The sequence below is a fragment of the Poecilia reticulata genome, chromosome 23, assembly GCF_904066995.2.
Source record: "Poecilia reticulata chromosome 23, P_reticulata-male-v2, whole genome shotgun sequence".
Classification (NCBI taxonomy): Eukaryota; Metazoa; Chordata; class Actinopteri; order Cyprinodontiformes; family Poeciliidae; genus Poecilia; species Poecilia reticulata.
In genome coordinates, this window is record NC_088852.1 from 11,642,604 (window position 1) to 11,659,585 (window position 16,982).

The 16,982-nt window shown below is 41.3% G+C and overlaps 1 protein-coding gene across 1 annotated transcript; it reads left to right on the plus strand.

Annotated features, from left to right (window-relative positions):
* The first annotated feature begins 8,168 nt into the window (after positions 1–8,168).
* On the plus strand, positions 8,169–16,747 carry tmem168a (transmembrane protein 168a). Its single transcript, XM_008401050.2, has 6 exons — positions 8,169–8,316; positions 9,467–10,420; positions 10,961–11,236; positions 12,437–12,579; positions 14,789–15,069; positions 15,547–16,747. The coding sequence occupies exons 2-6, from the start codon at positions 9,584–9,586 to the stop codon at positions 16,095–16,097; spliced, it is 2,088 nt and encodes a 695-aa protein (XP_008399272.1). The 5' UTR covers positions 8,169–8,316; positions 9,467–9,583; the 3' UTR covers positions 16,098–16,747.
* Positions 16,748–16,982: the final 235 nt, after the last annotated feature.

A 16,982-nucleotide genomic window follows, 5' to 3' on the forward strand; every position in this document is an offset into this window, starting at 1 on the left:
CACTGACTCATTTCGCACATCTTAAACAGAGGGCAATAATGCGCACCCATACACACCTGTGTGACATCTACCCCATAATAACCTGATAAGGTAAAATGTATTTTAGAAGTCATTTTCACGCCAATCAGGCATCTCAATAGACAGGCAGTTCTGAGCTGCTATTACTGTTCTAATGATGCATGAAAGTGCTTAACTCACTCACCTTGACATTGTGTGAGTAAATGTGTGTCGGAGGCTCGCGCTCCAGGTTCTGAGAAATGGAGGGAGATGAGAAGTGACGCGACGGCGGCGCGAGCGACGGCGGAGGTGGAAAACGCTTTAAAACGATGTTGACGAGCGTTCCCGGCATCCTCTCCGAGTGACTCACTCGCGAGAGCGCAGACGGCGTCCTGATCCCCATGTTTTCACAAGTTGCGGAGGACACATTTTTCGAGAACCGACAATGTGCTGCGTCTTAAGCGGCAAGTAGTCGGTCTTCGGCAGTTTGTTTTGGAGATTATGCGTGCCGCTGCTGTGATCCACAGCGATTGTGTTCGCCAACAGGCCCCGCGAGTGACACCAGCCTCTTGGAAAGCGCGCCAAATCCAGCCTCCGTTGCTGACACCTGTCAGTCCAATGTTTCTAAATCCAAGTCTCTCGCCACTCGAAACCAGGCAAATAGCTTTTGCTGCGAAGCTTTCTAGAACGGCGTAGTTGAGAAAGATGGCAGTAAAGAGTTTACTGTTGATGGTGTATGGTTATAAAGTGCTGTGAAAAGTAAATATGTATTGCTTTTTTTTTTTGTTACACTTACATGTTTGAGAGGATCAAAAATGTCATCTTCATATTTGACCTTTTCTTAGAATTCTGAGAAGTCAGAAATCTTTTTTTTTTTTCCTCTAGTGGCCCTAATCGCCTTCCGTACAATTTTAAGCTACTAAGGAAAATATTTAAAAATCCAATCTGTGCATTTATGCTTAACTGTTTGTGCCACCCTTGGCCTCAACAACTGTTTGCATCTTGGCTCTTTTTGTGTTTACGTTTTGATAATTTTCTTTTATATATATATATATATATATCAGTTTTCATCTTGCCAAGTTAACTCATTTATGTGATTTTATTTATTCACTATTTCTGCTTTTTATGCTTGTTGGATTTTGCTTCCTTTAATCAGTATTGCTCATTAGCTGTTATCAGCTTTATTATTTATTATTATGCCACTTTACTTCCATTTATAACTGTTTCCAATCACCTGATTCTCTTCTTTAAATCAGCTATAATTAAGGAATTTATTTATTTATTTAAGTTCAGACTAGGTCACTTCAGGAAATACGGTTATCTTTGATTAAATTAAAAACAGTACAAATGCGTAAAATGAAAACACTCTTTAAATCCACCGTATAATATTAGTGACAGGTAGCTTCCTGGCCTTTTTATGCCTTCTGTCATAATTGGTGGTGGTTGTTGTTGGTGAGGAGAGACGCTGAGACCCAGGTTATGATGAAAATGATGAGTTTTAATGATGATAATGCTCAAACAGTCCAGGACAGGCAGCACGGCAGTAAACAATAGCACACGGCTAGTTACCAGTAGCACTGAAAACGGTGCTGAGTAAACCAGGACTTAACAGTACAACTGGAAAACTAGGACGACATACTTATGACAATAGACAAGGACCCGACCAAGAACACAGACAACAGCTGAGACTAAATACACACGGGGTAATCAAGGGAACAAGACACACCTGGGAGACAATCAACACACAAAGACAGGAGACACAGGAAGCAAACTGAACACAAAAAAACTCTAAAAATAAACACACAGAAACACGATCATGACACCTTCAGATGTTGGTTTATTTTGCTTTGGTGTTCAACATGCCCATGAAAGTGATTGCACCCTAGATATTTGCGAAGCGTGTAATGCTGCACAGCAAATCAGGCAAGGTATATCACTGACGTCCCGCTTCAACATGTCGTGTTGTGCACCATATGGACCCGTGTCAGGACGCATATCTGTTTTAAAGTACAAGTGGTTCTCAAAGACATGTCATGTAGTCGTGCAAACATTAAAAGAATGAGGCAGTTTGACGAGAAAAAAAAAAAAAAGCAACACTGAAAGTCTTGCGCTACGGCTAGGTGGGATTTTCTACAAGAAATCAAAATTTGTTACAAATTACTCACTGTTTTTCATGTGTTTTCGTTAAAAAAATTTTTTTACATTGAAGTAGACTCAGGTGGTCTATTTTAACATTTGTTTTTTTTTTGTTTGTTTTTTTGTTGTTGTTTTTTCCAAAAATTGACAATAAAAACACAACTGGATGCTAAAGAAGTTTGGCAAAATCATGTTTAAAAAGGGGGAAACAACTTTTCATTAGGCAGTGTGTGAATTCTAGTTGATGACGTCATAAGAGGCACAGAAATCAAGCTGATTTGTTGCCATTTGGGCTGCACTGTTGCTTTACATCAAAAAGTCACTGCGTTCAAAAGTAAAATAACAGACTCCATTCTTTCTAAAACACAGTCAGTCCCACATGTTTCAACTTTCATACAGAAGTTTAATACACACAAATAAAATGCCTTAAATTTCTATAGGCTGCACTTGCTCACAAGGTGTTATTCACCTATAAAAGTTATAGGAGTGTGTCTGTTTGCCATGACAACCGTTTTTCATAGGGTATGAGAGCTCATATAGGACAGCAGAGATATAATTTACTTTATGTTGTGACACCACTGCTTTTTCTGTTTTTTTTGTTGTTTTTTTTCCTGAATCCTCCTTAGGATCAAAGTTAAAATCTTTAGTTTCCATGGTCATTTATGCCTTATTTCCATCTCCATGTATAGATGTCTCTTCAGAAACATTATGCCAAGTTTGAGTAATAAAAAAGATTTGGCCTGAGGACGAAACCACTTAGTGCTGCTTTGAGTGCACTCAGAGATCCATTTGGAGGAAACCTACGTGGCGGTCTCGGCATTCGCATTCTTGTTTTCTTCACTTCCAGGTCGACGGACGACAACATTGTTAAATCAAGACAACATGGACGATGTGCACGCTCTGCGTCTGCAATGCAATCTCACCTCTGAAAAGAAGGAAACGGAAGGTTTCGCCCAAATTGGAGCTTGGGAAAGTTGACAAACAGGGACGCCAGTAGTCCGCATTTCTAATTTCTGGGTGAAAACCTTTACCACAATCAAGTAGGGGTTCCACAGGGCTGTGTACCAACTGACTAAACAAAATGACCATGTTGGTGGACAACACAATTGAGCAAAAAAATTTCATAGGTAAATAAAAACTGATGGCATGGTTTCTTGACGGTCAACGTTCGGGATCAAGAAAGACGAAGCTCCCGTATATATTTATTGCTCTGACTGTTCATGTTGGACAATTAGCCATTCCCTGACGTTTGAGGAACAAGACCAATGCATTACATGAGTAACATGTTTTCTTCTCTTTCCTATTTTGATGGGCCTATATTGAGTCACATTGATCCTGCAGGGCAATAGGAAGTGATACCTACTTGTAGAATAATCTCAAAATCTTTGATCAATTTAACAAAATTATAAATTGCTTCAATTGTATGTAGAATATTTTTCAGGAAGTGGATTCTTTTTTAGGTTTATGAGATATCTTAACCATCAGTCAAGGGTTCTGAGGCTAATTGTTGACTCCTGCCTTTATACTGACTCTTCCCTCAGCGAGTCAGTATAGGTGTTGGCAGGCAGTGTGGAAAACAGATGCTGATTTATTCAACCTGAGAAAGCGCGGCATGACTTCCCCTGTCTTTGTGTCACATTGTTTTCTACAAGCCCGCTTGTGTTTTGGGGAGGAGGGGCATAAAAGGAAAATCAATTGACCACAATTTTTCCTCTCATTTGACCTGACAAACGGCAGCCTAAACCGGGTCAATTACAGACGGGGTGGGGTGGGGGGGGGGGGGGTACTTTAAAGCCAACCAGCGGAGATAGGAGTCGAATCCCTCATTTGCGAAAACGGTGTGTGCTTAATGAACAATGCTGTTATCATAAGCTCTGTTGATCACAGAATTAAAATCCGTTATGCCGAGGCGACCGGTCGACTTCAAGAGAGTGCGCGACATCTCTCACAATGGTGCAAACAGATTTATTATTTGAAGCATAATTTCCCCCATCCTCCTCCTTCACTGGCACAATTAATAAATCTGACTTTTCATCGTCACGGCCCAGTGGGACTGAACAGGTCGTGTTATTAAAAAGCCATCGCTGCCTCACTCAGTGATCTCGGGGAAAAGGACTAAATTGGAATGGTAATGTATTATTGCTCTCAACTGGTGGTTATATTCTAAGCTTAGGTTTGCAGAGAAGATGTGCGGCTCTCTGCTGTCCAGTCGAAAGTTATTATCAAGTTGACAAATGCCAGCGTAACGACTTTTGCTTCTTTTTCCTTTTGTTGACTTCTTTGATGTCTACTAGTTCATCCCAGTCCTGTTTTCTCTCTTGTAAACAGCAGGTCTGTCACAGTGTCACAAACCTTTTTATTTCTCTCAAGGAATTGAAGTCCAACAAATTAGAGGCCTAGTCAAAGCACACTCTGAGCCATCACGTAAAAAAGAAAAATAAATAAATGACCGAAACAGACTACGATACAAATGTTGCGCGAGCTCTGGAGTCTGACCTCTAAAAACTTGTTTTCCTGTTTATTAAACATCTCTGTGCTCTTCATCCACCAGTCATCAGCTTGTCTAATCACACCAGCTGAAGTCACACGCCTCTCGTTTTAGATTTTTCATCTCAGCCCTGATGGATATGCTAAACACAGAGAACCTTTTTCATTAAGGCTTCTCGTGCAAGCCGCCTCTGCTAACATCCAGATTGGGTTCAACTCTCCATCACACTGATTTCTCTGAAGATGAATCTCTGATTGAACAGACCTCTTCAGACAGCTGGCGTCCCCTCGTGTGTGTGTGTGTGTGCGTGTGCGTGTGCGTGTGTGTGTGTGTGTGTGTGTGTGTGTGCGTGTGCGTGTATGTGTGTGTGTTGCCCTGTTAACAGCATTGTAATAAAGAAGAAGAAGAAGAAAAAAACGGCCTTCTAGAAGATGAAACTGAAGGAAGGCACGTTGTGTGGCCAAACTGAAAATGAGTCCTTTATGTGAAATTAGCTCTGTCTCTGCTCCTCTCAGCCGCGCTCTGCACTGCTGAGACGAAAGCTACAGAAAAAGGTGGCCCGTAATTAAATGCCAAACATCTTAGACGTTTGTGCAGTGACACTTAACAGAGGCTGATAGATAAAATCCCCCAGTGAGGCAGCTACATGAAATAGATTCTTTTATGTTGTCCTCCCCTCCTTTTGAGGTTTTTTTTTTTCTTTTTTCTCAAATCACAGCTCTGGAATCTCTGCACCGGCATAATGAATCTGCGGCACGAGGTAGGCTGTCGGTGCCAATGCGGTGAGTCGTCACGGCAGCGTTGGAACAGTTGTAAAGATTTGGGCACTTACGTCTCCTCTTTGGTTGGAATATGGTTGTTTCATAATAGAAAGTGAAACATTTTTCACATAATCATGCATGTTTTAATATCAGACTAATATAACCTGAACTGTATGTGAGTTTTTTATGTCCATAGGGAGGAATTGTGTTTTAATTAAACCCCTAGAAGGTTTTTAAAGATCAGCACCCTGAACCAATGGCGTCTGTTCGATTTATGTTCGGACTTTGACTGAGCCAGTCTTCAATTTTTGCAATGGTGTGCTTTGGATAATTGCCCTGCTCTAATGATAGCTGGATTTTGCAACCCAGTCACAGGCTTAAATCACAATCTAAATATGACTTTTTGAATATATAACCTTTCATATCTTTTTTTTTGTATTTATCCTCTCTATAACTTAGAATTCCTTGGTAAACATGGTTGTATTTTGCTGTTTCATCAGAAAAGAGCTCGCCATGCAACAGTTTCATGGAAATAATTTGATCAAATTCTTCAATTATGTGTGCCTGCAAGCATCTAATTAAATTGCCAGCGACCCTTTAGTTCTGGTATTTATCTGGTTCCCAGTGCAGACATAAATGGATTTGGAAGCCCTTAAAACTGCCTTGGTAAAATCAAGTGAAACTTTTCTGTTTGTTGCTGCCTCATCACAGGAAGAGAATTAATTATTTTTTCTTGTCCCATTAATTGTGTCAGGACAGTGATCTATTTATTTATTTATTTTTTGCAGCTCGAGTACCAAGCAGACTGGATTCGTAGTTCAACAAAAGACACAGTACACACAGTACAGCTTGTTTTGCATTTCTGTAAAGGAAACTGGATTAGTATCAATTAGTCAGATTCCTTTGTTTCTTTACAGCGCTGAAAGCCAACAGATGCTGGAAGAAAAGCCTTTCTTCTCAAGCATTGTCCAGGGAATTTGAGATTTGTTTAGTAGTCACAAATAAAGGTGCTTATTGTCTACAGTTTATAAATCTCCTGCTTACAAAAGGGAAAATGAAACAACATTTTTTTGTTTTTTTGGACCTCTCTAAAGAACTCATTTCAAAATAAATCAGGAAAATTTACATGGGATGTGTTCTTTTTTAAATTTAAATGCATCATATCCCATCTAATTTGAATGATTGTGAGTTTCTAATATGTTGGTTGGTTTGTGTTTGGTCATCAAGTCCTGCTGCCGTCATCTAAGACGTTTCTCTGATAAAAATGTTGATTTATTCTTCAAGGCTGCGGATCCTAGAACACCTCACTGTTTACATTCTATATTCAGATGTAATGATTTTAAAAATAGGGCGATGGGTCGGTGTGTGCGTGCGTGTGTGTGTGTGTGCGTGCGCGTGTGTGTGTGTGTGTGTGTGTGTGTGTGTGTGTGTGTGTGTGTGTGTGTGTGTGTGTGTGTGTGTGTCTGCATATTTGTGTGAATAGCGTGTGTTCCCGCTTGTGCCTTTTGTCAATCTCTGATCAAAGCAGCATGCTCTTATACTCGCTCTTTGTTTCTGACTTTTACTTTACACGTACGTAAAGTAAAAGTCAGAATCCTTTTTCATTTTGTCTGCGTTCTAAGGAGGTCTTTATTGTTTTATGTCTTTGTATATGAAAAATGTATCTTGGGATGAATAGAAAATGCTGACTAAATATGTCTTGATTTATTTATTATTTATTTTAAAATTTTTAGTTAGCCAGAACTTATTTTATTTTAACAAGTTCAACGTGCAAAATTTGAAGCTGAATCAGTTCATCATCATATCATGTTAAGAGAAGTGAATTTCTCAAAAGCCACAAGCAATATATATATATATATAGACCCAAGGTGTAGGTTGTGCAAGGAGGCCCCTGAGACAGTCCAGCACATAATAGCAGGGTGCAAGATGCTGGCAGGGAAAGCGTACATGGAACGACATAACCAAGTGGCGGGCATAGTGTACAGGAACATCTGTGCAGAATATGGACTGGAAGCCCTGAGATCAAAGTGGGGAACACCCCCAAAAGTGGTGGAGAATGACCGAGCTAAGATCCTGTGGGACTTCCAGATCCAGACAGACAAGATGGTAATGGCGAACCAACCGGACATTGTGGTGGTGGATAAAGACATGAGAAATTGGAGAAATACCAGGGCCTCAGGGAGGAACTGGAAAAGACCTGGAAGGTGAAGACCACAGTGGTGCCTGTGGTAATCGGGGCCCTCGGGGCAGTCACCCCCAAACTGGAGCAGTGGCTCAAACAGATCCCAGGAACAACATCAGACATCTCAGTCCAGAAATGTGCAGTTCTAGGCACAGCCAAGATACTGCGCAGAACCCTCAAGTTCCCAGGCCTCTGGTAGAGGATCCGAGCTCAGAGGATGAAACAGACCACCCGCGGAGGGTGAGAAGGGATTTTTTTTTTTTTTTTTTACATATAAACGTAAGCATTACATTTTGCTCATAATCAAACAAGCTTGTTGCATAGCCTGGACATTTTTGGAAACTTTTGAATTTTCCAGATGTCAAAAATCTTTTGAATTAAATTGTGGACAACTTATTCTTATTCTTATTAAACATGGGGAACCGAAATGTAGTTTTATATTTTTCTTTCTTTTGGTTTTGTTATTTTGTTTGTATTTTCTTCTAATTCATGTAAAGCACAAGTATTATTAGTAGTAGTAGTAGTAGTAGTAGTAGTAGTAGTAGTAGTAGTAATATTATATGTTTGACTGAATGCTTTAATAAATGTGAGGTTAATGTAAGGTGATTTTTCCGTGTTACATTTGTGGGGCATTATAAGACAAATACAGTTCGCTTCTGTACAAAAAAGCGAAGCCCCACACGTTTTACCCTAGCGAGATTCCGTAGTAAGGAATCCGGAAGCACTGCTGTTGACAGCTAAACACCCAACATGTAAGTCACTTCTTTTTTTTTTTTTTTACCATTATAAAACAGATATCACATTTGTTTTCCGCTGTTTTATTCTTAGCAGGTGTGAAAGAAACAGTCAGTTGCTCCTGTAAGTTAAAGAGCCGTCACAAATTAGAGGTAGTGTTAGCAGAGAAAGCTAACATAGTGAGCAAACTTTTCAGCTTCAGTGAGTGCCACATCGTCACAAACAGACAATAGGGCCTCAGTTTGCTTTTAACGCCGACCAAACAAGACACTCGTACTTCTGGTCGATGATGGTTACGCTTAGATGATTTGGAGCTTGTTTGGAGTCAACATTATAAGCTGTCATGGTGATTTACATCTGAAATTATGTAAAGTGGGAGCACAACTGTCCGTAAACTGGCCGATTAAAAGGTTCGGAGCCACATTTTATTCTGCACGTAGATAATATGAGCATGAATAAGGCATACCTATGTTGTTAAACAGCATTCAGCAGAAGACTCGAAAGAATCCGAATTTTCTAGTAGTAAGCCTGCGAAAAACTGTCTAAAAAAAACTTTAATTTCTGATTTGTTTTAAAAAATTGAATTATTTTTCATTAAATAACTGTCCAGTTTTTGATTCAGGATAGTGCTTTTTATTCAGTCCAAAGCTCGCATTTGTTGTGGTGGTTATAGTTTCACCAGTGAGGGGAAATATTTTTCATTGAATCGAAAACAGATTCAGTATTCCATCCATCCATCCATCCATTCATCCATTCATTCATTCATTCATTCATTTTGGCAAAATATGGGTTTTATTAAGGCCAGAGCATGTGCTCTCATAATTCATTTTGTTTATGGGTTATTGAAAATAGGAGCTGGCAGGGTTTAGTAAACATCAGGAATTCCACTAATCTTTTCCATCATAAAAGGAATGAAAATATAAAATAATTAGTTAAATTTGTTTGATTTATATTACCAAAAATTTTAGAAACTGCAGTCTACAGCACAAAGATCAAAACTGTTTTTAAAGGGACAGCAAAGACAGAAGCATAAAACCCAATTGAGGGAAATATGAGCTGGAAACTGTATAGTTTACTGAAACTACTTTACTTTTTCTTTGACAACTACATTTATTACTCCTTATTTTCCAGTAATCAATTTTCTTCTTTTTTTTCGTTTTTCAACAGGGGTTGATTTTGTGGAAGATCAAGATGAGTCAAAAGTCCTCAGAGAATAAAAGCAGGACACTGATCCGGTGTTTTTCTCTTTGTTCGGCATTTGGATAAGTCGAGTTCGAGCCAACTATGGATCGGGAGGATGAGGAAGAGGAGCTGACGGTCAAGGCAGCACCGAAGGAGGCGGACGTGTTCACATCCGTGTGCTGCCTGGGCTACTTGTCCAGCATCAACCTCCTGGTGGCGGTGTGTGTCGGCATGTACGTACGCTGGGAGGTGACGAGCGAACCCATGATCCTGGTCATCTTCATCCTCGGCCTCTTCGTCCTGGCAATCGCCTGCATCCTCCATTACTACTTTGCCATGGAGAAGGCCAGCCTCAGCTTGTTCCACCTGTGGTTTGGCTTCCTGCTGGGACTCCTGTGCTTTCTCAACAGCCCCACCTTGGACTCGAACGTTACAGAGCTTGTTGCCAACTATCTCCTCGTGGCCAGCGTGGTGATGAAGGCGGTGTGGGCCGTGACTGAGCGCATATGCCTCTCCGTCCGCTACAAACCCATGCTGCTGTCATCGTCCGAGTGGCTCGAGCTGCTCGGGTTTGGAATCGCCAGCACCACGATGCTCCTTTCCAAGTCGGCGGCCATCATCAGCTTGGTAGTGGCTCTGGGAGCTCTCGTCGTGGACTTGAGGATGAAATCCCTTCTAGCTTTGCCCAACTTGATCTGTTTTGCGTTGGTTACTTCGCTTGTGTTCTTTCAGGCCTTAGACATCCCAGCCAACCCTTATGCCTTAGGTTGCTACCTGGGCAGGCAGCTCTGTGAGCCCGTTTTGGACGTGTACTTTAGTGGGCTCGGGCCCAGTGAGCGCTGGATGCCAGTGCTCTCACTAGGGAAGGTGTGGAGGAGACTGTCCCTGTTTCCTCTGTGTCTAATGGAGGTGGCCTTCTTCGTCTTCGCTGCCTTAAAGGTGAGAACATCACTGTCAGGGAATTTTGGAAGGACAATTTTGTTTACAGAGACTTCATAATTCATCTTATTTCTTATTCATGTTTATTTATTTTGTATATTTAAAATGTCTTCCAGTTCCAGTATTTAAATGGTTATTGGAATGTAAAATGTATTGATCTTTGAGAATGTGTCCTTGCGTTGTCGTGGTGTCAAAACCACCATTACAGTCATTTCTGGGACAATTTATCATCCAGCAAAATGTATAATCTTGACTAGTCTAGTCATGTACAAGTTGTTTTTTTTTTGTTAACTTTTTCCGTGTTTCTATGTTAATCCGCAAAGTGTGATGAAATAAAACGGCTTTTAAGATTACTTTTCGTAAAAAAATAGATCTATAAATAAAGAAAACATTTATTATTAGCCTCCCTCTTCAGAATTCCCACCTTCTTTGTGTTGGTCTATCTATCTGCGTGGAGAATTGCAAGGGTTGTGAACATTTTGGCAATGTTTATCGTATAGATTTATCCAATAAATATATTTGTTTCCTTGTCTCGGACAGCTTGGCCACTTGGAGCTTTGGTATCTGGTGATCCCTGGCTTCTGCCTGTTTGGCCTTTTCTGGGCCATCTGCCACGTCATTTTGCTGATCACTATTTGGGGCTTCCACACCAAGCTGACCGACTGCCAGAAAGCCTGGCGGGCCCATCCGTCAAGTAGACGGAGTCTGGACCAGGTCATGGCCTCTCGGGGCATCCGACACTTCTGCCTCATCTCAGAACGTCTCGTGTTCTTTAGTCTGCTGTCGACTGTCATACTGGGAGCTGTGTCGTGGCAGGTAAGATAAAGGCTTAGAAAGCTGTTACATTTTGCCACCATCTGCATGCGGAAATGTTTATGGATCACCCCAATGATCATATCGAGAGTTTTTTTCCACATCACTGTAGCACTTTACATGATTTCTTGTCGCTTCCCAAACGGAGCCTCTTTTGCTCTTACATGAAACAAATTTAATTATCCCAATCTACTTGCATGAATAGCACTGATGTCTTAACTGGCCTTATTAGGCATTTACCTTGGAAGAGTCTTGTGGTTGCTCCAGTCCTGATACACAAAATGGTGAATCACGTTTGCTACCAGCTGTGAATGTACCTAAAAAGCTTTCTTTAGTTTACCTTAGATTTAAATGCAGCGGCACTTGAATTGCAGTAAATATCGTCCAAGGTTGATCACATTAGTCCATGTAGCCAAAGTTTAATTGGTTGCAGATGTAAAATAACATTTAAGAAAACTACGGCTGCAGCTAATTATTTTCATCAGTGAGTATTTTATTGAATGAGTTACCAGATCAAAAGAATTGGTCCATTCTGCAGATTTTTTATTTAACTACTTAAGCTTATTTTCACAAAGAATACATAAAAATGCCCAAAATGCAATAACATATCATTCCATTTGTGTATTTTTATTCATTTGTACCAATTATCGAATGAGTTGACGATTATTTCAATAATTGATTCATCACAATTAATCGGACTAAATGGTTTTAAGCCATAATAAAGATGTAATTCGTTACAGTTTCAGCACCACGTTGGATGAGCAGGCAACGTTTTTTTTATGAAGCTAAGTGTGTAAATGCATTTGAAAGTGAATTTATTCAACAGAACGTAGCATTGATTTGGCTTTTGTCAGAAACTGTTTTTACGAGGTTCACTCAGATCATCAAGTCACCTTGTTTTAATTAAATTCCTGACCGTATCTTACCAAAAAACGCAGGTCAGAAAACTGTTAAGTTTTAATATTCAGCAACTGAATGACAGCTTCAAAGCACAATCATAAATCAACCCCTGGTTTATTCGTTTCTCTTCAGCGTAACACAACGCTTCCTCCGTTAAAGACGGCCCGTCATATTTTTTTTTTGCCTTTCGATTAGCGGCACAGTCGGTCCTCGACTGTCGTTTCTGTCTCATTTCGTGTCGGCGCCTGTTTATCTCGACGCCAGCCGCTTGTGGCTAAACAAAAGCTGTTTGGATTTTCGCAGCCCTCCAACGGTCTCTTCCTGAGCGCCCTGCTGGTGGTGTTGCCCCTGGAGTCTCTCACACACGGCCTGTTCCAGGACCTGGGCAGCTGCCTGGGAGGAACCTGCGCTGGCTACGCACTGGTGATACCTACCATCTACTCCAGGTATGTCCGTCCCATCACAGACGTGTGGAAGGCCTTAAAATTAAGTCAGCTGCAGACGCGTACGCTGAAAACTGACTGTTTTCTTTTACTCGTTTTAAATGGAGTAGAAACAAGTACCATAGGAAAAACAGGCATTTCGGTTATTTCGTTTACTTATTTTGGGTATTCAAAATGTCTCCCAGTTTCATTGTTGAATGTTCTTCAGAAATTAAGGTTTTATTTTATACTTGAAAGGATGTATTTGCATTAATATGCCATAATAATTATTATTACATTAAATTAAAGTAGAATAGAATAGAATATACTTTATCGATCCCCAAGAGGAAACTGCTTATTAGTTGACAAGCTACTCACTCCATCCAAAATGGTGTCAAAAATGGCAATATTCTCTTTTACTGCAATAATTTCTGGGACAGTTTGTCATCATGACAGGCCGAACTGTTGATTAATAACTTAAAATATTGACAAGACTACATTTAAAATATGTCAAAACTTTTCGTTTGGGAGGTAAACATTATTCCTCTCCCTCTCTGGACTTAACACAAGACTAACTGGATAAAAAAAACAAAAAAAGTTGAATAAACATGTTAATATTTGAGCCCTGCAGGGATGACCATGGGTGTCTTTTGCAGCATACTAAGTTGTTCAGCTGCAGCAGACTCTGAGTAAGAAAAAAAAAACAGTGTTTTTGAAGTAGCCTAGTCAGTCAACAGAAGATAAACACCGCTTACGTGGTCGTGTTTTCAGACATAAGAACACCTTGGCTGTCTGGATGCAGACGGATTCTAGTGGTATTTCTGGCTGCTGTCTGAATGCCAGGTCTTTTAGCTGCTTGTTAGCGTCTGGAAAACACATACAGCTTACTCTAAAAAAATATATATATCTTGGTTTGATTTTTAGACGTTTTAGATGTTCTGGGCTGTAGGGAAAGACCGAGGGAGAAATCAGCAATAAATAATCAAAACCTCTTGATGGTTGCGCGCCGTGTTTTCATATTTGCAGCATCGTCTCGGGGAGATCAGAGAGGTAAGGAAAGGGGACACAAGTTTGGTAAAAACAAAAGGAAGAGAGATCTGAAGGCTTTAAGCACCGCGAGAAGGTGGTGGAGGCAGGGGACACGCAACAGAGGGGAGGATTTTATTTAAGAGGGGCAAGAGGGTGAAGCTCTGAGGGAGCTTGGGAGAAAAGGACTCGATTTTTTTTTTTTTAAAGATGAAAGAGGAAGTGTCACAGGGTAAGATGTGGTCTGAATCAGAAAGCACTAGCGTCGTCTCCCAAAAGCACAATGGGATCTGAAACGATTAAAAGAGTTTTCGCTTTTTCGCATTCATCTCACTGCCACAAAATGTAATATATTTTATTAGAATCGCATATAAGTAGTTCAAACAGGGTGGAATTGAAGGAAATGGAATGTGTGCAAAGCACTCCCACACCATCATGCTGCCACTACCGAAGCAATTTGTCTTTTGCCAAAGAAAAAGATTCCCCAACTCCATGTTTTACATCGCGGACGATGTGTTCAGGGTCATGCTAGTTAAAAATAGTGACGTTTGTGGTTGTAACCTGCCAAAATATTAAGAAAATTTGAAATTTTTTTATTCTTATTTTTAGATTTTAAGGAGACTTTTCACCCCGGACATTTAGATAAACATTTTAAGGATATGTTTGGAGGTGATAGTGAGGGCACAGGGGTGTGTTCTGTGTTGTGGCTCCCGTATGGAGAGATCTGTAAGTGTGATGTATGACTTTGCCATCCACTTGACCATGAATAACATCAAACCCTGAAGATAAAAAAAAAACAAAAGAAAGATTAAAAAAAAGGAAAATATATGGCTGCCCCGAAACGCTGAAAGCCTTGGCTCGTTGTGTGTGTCTCTTATCGTGTTGTTGTTGTCCGGGAAAGCCTTGTGCCACATGCATCCAAATACTCTTAGAGCTCACCTATTTTCAACCTTGTTTTTCGTTGCCTTGACCCATTTCTGCCCTTGTTTTTCTATTTTTCCTATATTTTGGTTTCTTCCTCTGTTCGGAACGTTTCTCAATGGAAAGCGAAGACACTTCCCTGCTCCCAGCCGCGTGACACTCCATCATCCACTCTCTCGTAAAGGGAACGAACCAAGTCGTTCATCTCGTCTCTGCTGGTGTCACTCCTCCGACTTCCCCGCTCTCACATCTCTCTCTTCTCTCTCTCTTTGTGTCTGCGCCTCAGTGCCAGCGGCCAGCCCACTACTCTCCTGCCTCCCGAGCACGTGCAGGAGTTGAATCAACGCTCCACGACCATGCTCAACAACATGCAGCGCCTCTTCACGCACCACATGATCCAGTCGTTCGGCTGCGACTACTCCACCAGCGGCGTTACCTTGGAGACCGTGCAGAACAAGCTCCGCAGCTTTCTGGAGGTCCGGACGGCAGACGGGCCTCGCCACGACACGTATTTGATTTTCTACAGCGGGGATTCTCAGAAGGGCACCGGGGCCTGGACTCTGGCAGGTTAGTGCCCAGCTGCCATCTTTCTTGTGTTGGCAGATGCGTGATATTACAGCGCAATTATTTGTGGAAAATGTTTTCTTGCCATTATACCCCCAAAATATTCTGCTCGTATTCCTTAAATGTCTCCATTTTTGTCATGTTTTATTGGGATTGTAAGGAAGCATTCACACCAGCCCTGTTTAGTCCGCTTTAATTGAACGCTAGCTTGTTTGCCTGGAAAGTCCAGAGTTGACCAAAACTGTGAAATCTATATATAAAAGGTCTCGGTTTGGTCGAAGTGAACTCTGGTGTGGTTTGAATGCGTACGTGAGTGCAAACTGACCGGAAGCATCATTTAAAAACTTCACTTTTTGTGTTACCCTGTTTAACTTGGTCTGATATAAAACACTTGCTCAATAATCTGAGACATTAAAGTGTGACACAAAAGACAAAAATAGAAGAAATCTGTAAATCACAATATCCTTTTCCTTCCCAAAGGAGGCGAGAGTCTGCACCTGAACCAGCTGCTGGACATGTGGAAGGAGAAGAACGCCAGCCATGGCTCCCGCCTCATCGTCGTCCTGGACACGGAGAACTCCCTCCCGTGGGTCAAAGAAGTGCGCAGAGCCGAGGGCGTGTACATGGCGGTGCAGGGGGCCGAGCTGCCGCCCTCCAGGCTCGACCCGGAGTCCGGAGACGTCCCCCTCCTCGGCGACTTCACCTCCGAGTGGGTGGAGTTCAACTGCGACCCGACCGGCGACGCCCAGTGGGCCGAAAAGGGCAGGACAGTGACGGCCACGTACGGCGTGTCCAAGCACTGGAGCGACTACACTCTTCACCTGCCCACCGGGAGCGACGTGGCCAAGCACTGGAAGACCCACTTCCCCAAGGCCACGTATCCCATGATCCACCTGTCCAACTGGTGCTGCGGCCTGAACCTGTTCTGGCTGTGCAGCGTGTTTCTGCGCTGCTTCAGGAGGTGCAAAATGGCCTGGTTCCCTCCAGCCGTTCTGGACACCGGGCAGGGCATTAAACTGGTGCATTCATAGGAGACTAATGGATTAAAGAAAAAGAAAAAAAAGTTTGGGGTTTTCTTAATTTGAAGAGGGTGGGTTTGTTACTTTTTTCTGTTAATTTTCTATCAAAAGTTCTTTATATCTAAAAAAAACAAAAAAGCTTTTTATATTTTTTATTTACGTTATTATTTTTAATGTTATGTGTAACGGTATATATACATATATTTTGCCGCCGAAGACCAAATGAGAGACAGAAAATGAGAAATGTTTTACAACTTAACTGTTTTTTTGTTGTTTTTTTTAAGTTTCAAATCGTACCATTTATTTATAAAGTTCTGCCTTCACTAAGGGATTTGGGCTCATCATACCTGCGATCTCGTATCCTCTTATGAATCAATACTTTACAAAAGTGATTTTACACTGTTCTCTACCCTCTCTTCAGTCGTTTCCCCCCAATCAAGCTTAAGAGTTCTTGCATTCTGTACAAATTTACGCTGCAGTGTAGAAAGCATTTAATCACCTTCGTTCTGTCGCACAGAGCACCAGACGATTCCTCCGTGCGTTGCTGCTTTAAAGGGAGAGTGTTTCACAAGTGTTTCCAAACAAGGTCAGGTGGCATCATTCATATGCAAATATCTCTCCTGTTGGAACAAATATTGCAAAAATAAACATGATCAATTCTGCTTTTGTTGGAAATATTATTGAAAATGGCTTTTTAGAGGGAGGAGGCCCATCTTTGGCAAACGGTTGAGTATTCTAAACGAGATGTTTGTTGGTCTAATATGTGCAATCTGAAAAAGGGAGGCATGCATTGGAGTTCAGCCCCTCCATCTCCATTTAGTGGCAAATGCATTTAAGCTCTTCATTTTGTTTCGTTGCTACAAAAGGGAGGGTGGGGAAAGGCAGGGTTATGCTTCT

Excerpts from the sequence above, each read along its gene's own strand:
- tmem168a (XM_008401050.2), top strand. The coding sequence starts at position 9,584 with ATGGATCGGGAGGATGAGGAAGAGGAGCTGACGGTCAAGGCAGCACCG. Across the intron at positions 10,421-10,960 it reads TCGTCTTCGCTGCCTTAAAG|CTTGGCCACTTGGAGCTTTG; the intron begins GTGAGAACATCA and ends TGTCTCGGACAG. Across the intron at positions 11,237-12,436 it reads TGGGAGCTGTGTCGTGGCAG|CCCTCCAACGGTCTCTTCCT; the intron begins GTAAGATAAAGG and ends GGATTTTCGCAG.